At 29.7% G+C, this 11,543-nt stretch overlaps 1 protein-coding gene across 1 annotated transcript; it reads right to left on the reverse strand.

Annotated features, from left to right (window-relative positions):
• Positions 1-4,813: 4,813 nt before the first annotated feature.
• Positions 4,814-6,386, reverse strand: LOC148303014 (adenosine 5'-monophosphoramidase HINT1-like). The gene is made up of 2 exons (XM_088270693.1): positions 5,926-6,386; positions 4,814-5,124 (listed from the first exon to the last, which is right to left on the reverse strand). Exons 1-2 carry the CDS (start codon positions 6,274-6,276, stop codon positions 4,963-4,965), a joined length of 513 nt encoding a protein of 170 aa, XP_088126819.1. The 5' UTR covers positions 6,277-6,386; the 3' UTR covers positions 4,814-4,962.
• Between the last annotated feature and the right edge of the window lie 5,157 nt (positions 6,387-11,543).

The following is an 11,543-nucleotide window of genomic DNA, read 5'->3' on the forward strand; positions in this document are numbered from 1 at the left end:
AATTTTTAGTTGTGCATGTTTTCGGAATGCCCAGAAAATTTACTATATCCCAGCAAAAGCGGCATATTTTAAACTTAATATTTACCCGCTATAGGGCAGAAAGTGTTGTTTTTGCATTTTGAAGAAATGGTATGGTTTAATTATTTTTTTAAACATACTAAATATTTTTCAAATGGAGAAACAGGTTTTGGGTTTTTTTAGGAAAATGTTTAGAAAAAATATTTTATAACTCCTTACCTTTTAATAACTCTTTTCTTTTCAAAATCATATAATTATATCGAAGAAAAACTTATTTTTTCAATGCAAAAATGGTGTTTTAACAAAAAATTAATTACGTAAAATGTTTATTTATTTATTTAAACTTCATGTAAAGAAAATAAATAAGTATATTGGTGGGCTTATTGCTAAAAACATTTAAAAAAAAACGAAAATTACAAAATGTTACATGGATTTAGAGAAAATAAGTTGTGGCTTAACGAATACTGGGCCTTAAATATTGATGTAGATTTTAAGTCTCAGTTAATTACAGATGCACATATTTTGAAACACTGTCCTGAAAGCCTCTGTAAGGGTAGCCAACCATTAGTAGTAGCGTCTATAGTTACCCAATGAATATTGTAATTTAAAGCGCAGCCACTTGTTGTATACTGTATAACAATATCATAAATATCTAATAAAAGGATTTTAAGATTCGTCACATGGAGTAATCCATATTCTGATAAGAGGTAAGGAAGCAGTAAGATAATTTTTTTGGATAGATATGATTATATCCATTTAAGAAAAACATACAATACATACATTGTTTGAGTAATGAGTCATTTAATAATAATTTTAGAATTTTTATTACATACTAGCTGTATCCGGGCACACAAAATCAAATAAAAAAAATCACATATGTGTAAAATATTTGTGTTTTTGTTATTTACAAAAAGATTCTAGATTGATACAGAATTCAAACCTCGAATATAAATTAAAGAGTTTGTACTTAATAAAAAAGCTTCTTTCATCTCACCAATAGATGTCTCTAGTGAAGTTCGATGTTTCGAAATTGGTTCATATAATATGTAGAACTTCCAAGAATTTAAGTAGTGTGGTTGTCAATCATGGGTAGAATTGGTGAATGTTGTGAGCACTTAAACCACCTTATGATGGTCGTAAGCCCCGTAAATGCCCAAACATACATTTTGTTCTTCATCTATGTTGAGATGTCAAAAAATAATATTTACAAAAATACTTCAATTTCATAGTATTTCTGTGAGCCTAAGCGCCTCATTATCAAAAATAGGTATCAAATTGTGGTAGAGTGGGTTCGAGCCCAGAAAGTCTGACTTAAGAGTACGCAACACTAACCAAGGGACCACAACCCGACAATTTAAATATACAATCCTTGTGAAGCGCTGAATATATTGAAAATCTTAGTAACAGCAATGCAATGCAATTAAAAATTGTAAGTGACAGCATCAGTCAAGTAGCACTCTGCTATGAATAATGTTAATTATTGTGTGTTGCTGTTACATTGAACAGATGGCGCTGTCATTACGGTAACAAAAAAACATATTTTTACCTGTCACGGGTAAAAAACATGCGACCATTCGAATGCAACATTATGTCGAAATTTCAAAGCGATCGGTGAATTATTCAAAGAGATTGAAAATTTTACCCATATTTCTATTTTTTTATTTGTTGTTAATATAATAAATCTGCTGTACGAGAGAGCACCTTGCGAAGATTGGTGTCTTTGAGTCCCCCATTTGCGAGTGTCATTTTGAAGAGGAAGACCTTAACCACTTATTCTTTGTTTGCCCAATAAATGACCAAATGCCAAAAAATTTTAAAACTCGCTTATTCCCCTCCCTACAGATATCCATCTCATCCTGGCAAGCAAGAACCCAACGATCTACAAACTTTTACTTATTTTTTTTAAATTGAACGGAATTAATTTATAGTTTAATAATAACTGTATCATATTTTATAATTAAGTTATATTATTTAATTAACTTGACATTGGCAAAAGCAATATATTTTATATGCAACGCCATTATATATTAAAAAAAAAAAAAATATATATATATATAAATACATATGTATATGTGTATATACATATGTATATGTATATATATATATATATATATATATATATATATATATATATATATATATATATATATATATATATATATATAATAAATCGCTGTGGGGGGTAGAAACTGGCTGCAAGCAGCAACCGACCGAAGGAAATGAAAAAATACGGAACAGGCCTATATCCAGCAATGGAGGATAGAGGGCTCATGAAGAATAATTATAATATAATTAATACTTCTTTTTTAATGTTTTAAATTGAAAGGAAACAAAGATTGTGATGAAATAAAAAATGAAAGTATTTCAAATTAAATCGGGCTTTATTCAAAAACTATAATACACAAATTTACAATTTATTTTTTTATAATTTATTTACTAAATAACAATTAAAGGCTTTTTAGCTGGTAAAATATGGCATATTTCATATAATTTAGGCACTACATACCTTAAACACATAACACAATTAAAAAGCATTAAAAAGGACAATGCCGCTGAATGATAGGATAAAATAATGAGCAAAATATGTACATATATAATCTGTGTTAATATATTATTATATACTGTGGGTGTACTGGCAAAAAAAAACGACAATATGTAATTTTGACTTAATGATGCATATTATAATGTTTTCAACATTCTATAAACTGGCAAATGCACTCAGTTGTTTGAAATGTCATATTGTGGTTTTAAAAGTAAATTCAACTTTGAGTTTAATAGTGGATATTTCTTTCGGGCTAAAAGTTTTAAATAACAGGGATTTTTAAAAGAAGAATTTTAGAGTTAACGTTTTTTGCCAGTATACCCACGATATATTCTTCATGTTTGTAAAAATAGATTTTAAAAAATCAAGTTTTAAAATACACAGTAACATTTTATAACAATTCTTTATTTAATTAAAAAATTTAAAATATAGTGGTAACAAATGTTCCATCTGAAAAATCCACATGTGCAAAAAAGATAAATATAAGTTTTTTTGGTAAATCACCTCCTAAATATGAAGGTTAGAAATTTATGCTGTTTTACAATGGTTGATTGAAAAGATAAATAAACAATAAACTATAAAAAATAAACATAATTGAGAAACAAGTAAACAGCTCAGAGGAAACATTTGTGGTAACATTAAGGGCACCATAAAATTTTAGAAATATATAAAAACTAAATAAAATATATAAAAATATTTATTTATTTATTGTAACTGCAGACAGTAAGTAGAATTCCATATTAAATTGTAGGGTAATATATCCAAAATTAAACATGGTTATTGGATTGAATTCTACTTTATTTACATATATGTATATGATAATATGTGATGCGTTTCGTCTTATTAAGACATTATCCTACAGAGTGTTTGATAATGTCTTAATAAGACAAAACGCGTCACATATCATATATGTAAATAAAGTAGAATTCAATCCAATAACCATGTTTAATTTTGGATATATTACTATTATATATTTGGATATATGTATATGATAATATGTGATGCGTTTCGTATTATTAAGACATCATCCAACAGAGTGTTTGATAATGTCTTAATAACACAAAACGCGTCACATATCAAATATGTAAAAAAAGTAGAATTCAATGCAATAACCATGTTGAATTTTGGATATATTACCCAACAAAAATATTAATGAAAAATATATAAAAACCACAAACCTAACACTATAGGTAATTTAAACTAATATCTGTTTGATTATATTCATGTCATAATCTTCTACATAAATAAAATAAAACATTTAGTTAAAAAAAAAACTGTTTGCAAATAACATTATTTCAGATAACTCGAATCTTTATTCGAAAAAAGCATATTTACAAACAAAACTATATCCTGAATGACAAAATGGTTTCCAAGAAGTGAATGTTTAATTTTAAAATACTTTTGATTCCATATCGCTCACTCCTTTCAAGAACGTCATAAAATCAAAAAACTTGATTTTTAAGCAGAACGTTTTTAAAGTTTAATACAATGTATTAAAAATAAATATCAAGCCACTTATTGTATTTTTTACTGTGCAACAGATCTTTTTAGGTAAAACCTGAAGGTTTTTTTTCCATTTGAAAAATATTTAATAAATTATTTAAAAAAATACTTAAACAGTACCTTTTTTTCAAAATGCAAAAACAACATTTTCTGCCCTGCAGCGGGTAAATATTAAGTTAAAAATATGCCTCTTTTTCTGGGATTTAGTACATTTTCTGGGCATTCAGAAAACATGCACAACTGAAAATTGACGATTTTTTATTTATGACGTTATTGAAAGGAGTGTGCGATATATCAATACTGAAGAAGGCCGACTTATGCAGTTTGTTTTCACAATTCGACAATAATGCCGACTTATGCAGTTTGTTTTCACAATTCAATTCATTAATTAATGCTGATTCTTTTTTTTCATCGTCTTAAAATATTCAAACCAATAAAAATAATAACCATTAGCTAGGAAATTATTCATTTGAGAGACTAACTGATTCAGCGAAATGACAATGTTGAGTGTGTAATTTGAAATAAAATGTATCATAATCTCACCATCTCTACTGTGAATCTATTTATAAAAAATACACATGTTAAAAAAAGTAAATGATAACTTGTCTTTATTCTATAATATCAATAGTAAACAGTTAATTATCTAAACATTTTGGAAGAAATACACTTCAGACGGTGAGACGGTGTAAATAAAGCATGTTTCAACAGTATGAACAACCATTTTCAGATAAGGGGATCAGGATTCAAGGAAAAAAGTTAAGAAAATTTTGGTTTGAGCAAATTTGGCTGTCATCTATCGATATGCTCTTTATATCTATGGAAAACGATGGAAATATATACATAGGCACAAAGTACTCATGACAATAGTCATTTTCTTTGGTTAATGACAGTTGGTGACCTTAACCAGGGGGCCAGGACATCTGTCTTCCTCCGAGGATGTGAATATGCAGGTGGTAGACGCTCTGTGCGCCGTGTTGTCCATTGTTTATGACGAGCCTATAGCCTCCTGGGAGTTTTTTCTGTGCAATTGTCTTAGCGGTGAGTATGAGATGGGACAGAATCTGAGAAAAATATATATAAAAGCATATTGTCACATATATTTAAAAAAAATCATTAGTACATATCGTGGGTATACTGGCAAAAAATATTAGCTCTTAAATCCCAGTTTGAAAAATCCCTGTTATTTAAAGCTTTTAGCCTGCATAAAATAGACGCTATTAAACTTAAAGTTGAATTTACTTTTAAAACCACATAAATATGACATTTCAAACTACTTAGTGTATTTTGACAGTTTATAGAATGTTAAAAACTCTATAATATGCATCATCAAGTCAAAATTTCATATTTTCCAGTTAACGTTTTTTGCTAGTATACCCATGATATATAAATTATACTTTAAAAAAATCAAAGGCTCAATACATATCTCTAAGCACTATAAATACATTGGCACATTGTTTGCGAGAAAAGCTTAAAAGTGTCATTTACATACTGTCGGTAGAGAGAGGGAGACGCTTATAAGCGTTCTATTTTATTACTTTTGGTAGAGCGCGAGAGACACTAAAAAAAACCTTGTGTAGATTAGAATTGGGTTTACAGTTACTTGTGATTAGTATACTGAGGGTTGGGCCGCAGACTAAGTATAGGTAATTAGGGTCGGGGTTGATGGAAAAACTGCCCGATTACAATGTGTATGATTCTATTATTATTACATGTCATTATGAATGTCAAAATTTAACCATGGATTTCTTATCTTCTATATACTTCTAATTCTCATTATTTCTATAAAATATTGACTTTGAAATAGATATGATCATTTAGTTCTTTATTTTGACTAATAAATAATAAGTTTAATAATTCCTTACATCAGCGTCGCTCTCAGTGCAGGAGTCTAAAGTTTCGAGCCGTTTCTTGGGAATGACAAGGAAATGCACCGGAGCCTGGGGCGATATGTCATTAAAAACCAAACATTTCTTGTCTTCAAATATTATGTCAGCTTGGATTTCCTTTGAAATAATCTTGTCGAATATAGTCTCTTTGCCGGGATACGGTTTGGATGTTTGCGCTCTAGAAACTTCATCACTAAAATTTCTTTTCTGAAGCCTAAATACTTCGAAATTGACCGCTCTAGGAGGAGTCGGTCGGATTTGAGTTACTTCGTAAACGTAAATCTGCCGCGGCCGGAACTTAAACACTTTTCCAAATATTTTGATCATGGTGTCGCGTTTGAAAAATGTTGTTTAATGAACCACAAACTCTACATTCGCATGCCAATGCGTATTTACTTTAGAAAAATAACTTTTTCTGCAACAATGACAGATATCAAACAATGACAGTTGTGAAATTTACAGATAAAATTCCGATCTAGGGATGTCCTTATCGTAATCGATATGCGTATTCTCATGAATATCGATTTTCGACATTTAATATTTTATGATCGTCAGTAAAAAAATGCGTCCACATTCACATGATATGAAAAAAAAATTCCTTGAAATAATATTTATTTTAAACTGTCTATCTAAATCAAGAAATCAGAATATATTTCCTTTTTTAAATTGTGCTAAAATATTTATTTTATGAAGTTGCTGTCAGTAAAGATTTTACGCTATCTACATCTCATTAATTGTAAAATGATCAAGAAATTTTCAGATTGGTTGATTTTGGAGGCCCCATCAAATTTTATTAAACCAAATATAAATGTTTTTAGTTTTATTAGGTGGATATCATATACAGCTAAGGTATGCTCACACAGCAGAAGCGAAATGTAAAAAGAAATCTTAACCATGTTTTACATTAACCCATTGCACCACAAAAAAAGATGACATAATTTGTTCATTTTAATTTTAATTTTTAATTCACTTTAGTAATTTTTAATTTTTAATTCACTTTAATTTTTAATTTTTTAGTTCACTTTTAATTTTGACACATTCATTTATAACAATAACATTAATACTAAATTACACACAAAATAAAAATGGTAAAACACAAAAGCATTTTTGTTTGTTTGTTCGTAAGCTAGATCATTATAGCTCATCCCCGGGTAGTTTTGGAATAGTGTGTTTAGTTCAGAGTTGTGAAAGTTATTGTCACTCAGTTTTAATGTTAAAAAAATCTTTTCAAAGACAAACCGGCGAATCGCGGACTTTGTGAGTCAGTGACAAATTGACCTTGGCCGACGACTTGCTGGCTTTGTGTTGCAATGGGTTAATATGAACTCCCCTACATTGTGAAATTATTAGAGTTCCCTTTTTATAAACATTTTTACAGCAGCGCCATTTCAGTACAATGTCACAACATCTCTGGCTGTGGAGTTTATTCTTCTTCTAACCCTTTTCTGCACCCAATGGTGCCTAGGACACTGCATCAAATTGACGCAATATCAATTTGATCATAAATTGTATGAAAACAATGTGATCAGTCATGCGCTTCCGTCACCAGTCCAGGATAACATAAAGTAAATATTAGAGTGAAAAAACACATATTTATTTTTAATAATATAATAATAATAATAAACCCTTACCGCACCCCAATGGTGCATAGGGCACTGCTTCATATAAACGCAGTGTTATCTCGATCATTTACACATGAAGGAAAGGTGATCAGCCCTCCGCTTCGGGTTCCAGTCCAGGGTAATATTGAATAAATATTACAGTGAAAAAATCACTTATATTTATTTGACCCCCCCTGGGAATCGAACCCGGGACCTCCAGAACGGTAGCCAAGCGTGCTGACCATTACACTACGGAGGTGGATTTATTTTTACCCTCTGAGAACCAAATCCAGGATCTCCAGCATGGTAGCCAAGTGTGCTAACCACTACAATATGGAAGCATAATTTTTTTGAAAGCATAGGGAAAATTGAAACAAGATTATTATGAAAGTATTTTTATTATTCAAAATACATACAAAAATATTTCATTTGAATACTCTGACATACATTTATAACAACCCAATATAAGACAACACTAAAAAAAAAAAAGGTGAGTACCTACTTGATAACAAATACAAAATGGTCTGCACAACTGAAGCTTCTCCAATCCAGATGTTTTCTGTATTTGAGCTGTGCACACTGTCCGAACAGATTGTAATACTTGAACAATCTTGTACCCCAGTGAGGTTCATATTAAATATCAAATGTGAATGCAACTTTCTATCATCACCATCCAGACATAAGTCACTAACTAATAAATTTACTTTGGCGATCTTTCTCAGTATGGCAAGAAAATGTGCAGAACAAAATAAATAACATTAAAAAATCACATCCACTGTGTACTCAAATTTATACTACATTTATATCTATAAGAGTAACAATTTTTGGTGTTACAGCATTGATTCGAATATCTATAAATATTTTAATTTTGTGATAATTTGAAAACTGTTTTGAAATTCTGGTCCCTCCAAAAAAATTTCATACAAAACATAGGATAATTAAAAAAATTAACTTGTTTTGTCCAAAATTTAAATGACAAAATAAAAAAAACGGTAAAATAAGAAAAACAAATTACTTAAAAATGATTTTTTTATTTGAAAAAAATCATTTCAAGATCTAATTCCATTAGCAACTGTTGTCACAAAAAATATGAATTACTTTGAAAACATCACCGGGCATCAGTACATAATATAAAAGGGTTAATTTTATTTTTTCAAATTCGCCAATTTAAAATCAGTTATTTTCTTTGAAATTAAGTCAATTAAATTTTGAATTAACCGTATATGATGTGAAATTTCTTGGTTACTTACTGACTTGTCTGAACGAGAAAAAACTTCATTAGATTGTAATGGGATAATTTACATTCCGAATCAAAGGAATAGGAGATCTAATACATGCTGAAATTTTCAAAACTCCATAACTATAAAACTATTTTTAAAATTTTGAATTTGGGAAATTCACTAAAATTAGTTTATAATAAAATGTGTACTACATATCAGTAAAAAAAATTATAATGACATACGTATAGTACAATTATTCCCATACTTGTGTTGCCGGTAACTCTTCGGTACCTCTTAATTCACCCTTCATTTGAAAAAGATATGTCAATAATTGGATAAACATTTCAATAAATTGCTTATTTCGTTCTAAATAATCTTTCTAATGAATAGGTAGAAACATAAATATTGATCGGTATGAAAAAAGTCTGAGAAACTTCTTCCATATTAATAAGTTACATATTTAAATGGAAAATTAAATACGGCCGAAAATTCCCATTTACATATTTTGAGTCTATAGTTCAGGGGTTCCCAAAATGTGCTCAGCGGCGCCCTGGTGCGCTGTAAAAAGTAAAGAGGGGCGCCGTGAGTCGATCTTCTATCATTATCCGAAACCACAAATATTCTCGGGTAGGTACCTATAAAGCAAGAATTTCTATTTTGAGAGCTAGCATTTTTCTACCCAACTACTATTATATTAGGTACCTATTTCTTTCGACTATTATATATACATATCGTAGTCGTACAGGAGAAAGTGACCAACTGACAAAATGTAAAATGTTCAGGCGGGCCATTTAACCGTTTTTACACTTTTGTCATCAATTAAAAACAAAGAAATAATGTATTCACGATTGTGATTATTTTTATGTGAAAAGAGATGTTTGCTAATATTGAAATGAGTAAATAATATTTTAGAAAATTTACATCCTAAAGTTTTTAAAATTACTTAATGGCAAAAATCTGGGAAAAAATGCAGATAGTCACTTTTGATTCTTAGAATGAGAACGGAAACGTTAGTTACAGATACAAAAGTTTAATTCAAAGCATTTTATTTTATTAATTTAAATTAAGAAAGAAACTTTTTTTTGGAAAATAAACTAGCTGGTAACATAACATATTTTTTTTAATTAACACAAAAAGTAAAGAAGTATTATTCTGACTCAGATTCAGAATCTAAGTTTGGTTTTGGTGCTCTGTCTTCTTTAATATTGACAGAAAGTGATCTGTGCCACCCATACTATTCCCGTGGAATTGCACCGGTATCACCAGCAAATCTTTCTTCTTTTTCTTAGTGTTTCTTTGTATAAATAATTTAATGGAGGAAAACTTACTGAAAATCCTCACCCAAATACTGACAGGATTTTAGCAAGCATTTAATTTGCAGCCATGAAACAATTTCGCTGTCTTTATTTTTATCGGGTTTTTTGTCATGTTTTTGGCAAGTGATTTTATATCTGTGTATGCCTCCGTGGTGTAATGGTAAGCGTGTTTAGCTACCATGCTGGAGGTCCCGGGTTCGATTCCCAGGGGGGGTTGAAAATAAATATTAGTGATTTTACACTTTAATATTTATTTCATATTACCCTGGACTGGTCGCTGAAGTGCAGGAGTGATCATCTTGCCTTCATGTAAGTAACGATCAAGATAACACTGCATCAATACGATGCAGTGCCCTATGCACCTTTAGTTGCGGATAAGTGTTAGAAGAAGATTTGAGATCTAACATATGGTCAAATCTTAATTCATGTACATTATATGGATCACTCTTTCTTGATTTTTACACATTTTCACCAATAATTTACCTCTACTGGCCATTTGACTTCGAATTTAGTCACTTTGTTTCTCTAGAAACGTTTAAATGTCAAATGTTTCATACAGAACTTTAAATAACTTCATGGCGTTGAAAATTGTTACAACAGGCAATAATATCCAACCGTCACTTGGTCACTTTTGCTTGTAAAGAAAATGAACATCAATGCAGTTAGTCATTTTTAACAAGTCAAAATATTATACTTCCAAGTTTAAAATCGCTCTGGGATTTTTTTCAGAGCAGTATGAAGCTAGTAAGATGTCAAATAGTTAATAATCACGTTTTTGTAAAAACTGCAGTTGGTCACTTTCTCCTGTATGACTACGATATGTTTATAGAGATATTATCTAATAAGTTCCAAATAGCTTACTAAAGTAGAGCGTCGTGACAAAATACTAAATTTGTAAGTGCGTCGCGGGCTGAAAAAGATTGGAAGGGAGCCCCTGGTCTAGTTAAACATATAATTATGATAACTTCAAAATTAGTAAATTTGAGAATAATAAATATTTTGCAAATAAATGTGGGTATGTCTTAAACATAAAAAACCATTGCGTGAGACCACTTTCAAGTTTATAAATGTAAACACGACAAGTTTCCAAAACTACAAATGTTCTCATCAACAGGTGAAAATACAAACTGTATTTTTACACATGGTAGTATTTGTATTACAGCATTCTCCTTATCATTCACCGTTCGCTTTGTGTAAAACCAATTTTTAAGTGGTATTGCACAAAGTGAACTTACCACTTAAAAATTGGTTTTTCACAAAGTTAACGATAAATGATAAAGAGAGTGTTATATTACCATACCAATGTTGACAATGCTTTTAATTTACAAAATATTTGTACATATTCAAATTTGTATTTTTGGCTATTAAAGAGAACATCTGTATTTTTAGTAAATAGTCGTGTTAACATTTACAAATTTTATTTTTATATTTAAAATATTACATTAAATATGTAAGTA

This window comes from Brachycentrus maculatus, unplaced genomic scaffold (assembly GCF_059751285.1).
Source record: "Brachycentrus maculatus isolate JH-2025_06_01 unplaced genomic scaffold, ASM5975128v1 h1tg000393l, whole genome shotgun sequence".
Lineage (NCBI taxonomy): Eukaryota > Metazoa > Arthropoda > Insecta > Trichoptera > Brachycentridae > Brachycentrus > Brachycentrus maculatus.

Coding starts and splice junctions, on each gene's coding strand:
- LOC148303014 (XM_088270693.1), bottom strand. CDS start 6,276: ATGATCAAAATATTTGGAAAAGTGTTTAAGTTCCGGCCGCGGCAGATT. Junction 5,125..5,925: donor GCACTGAGAGCGACGCTGAT/GTAAGGAATTAT, acceptor TATTTTTCTCAG/ATTCTGTCCCATCTCATACT.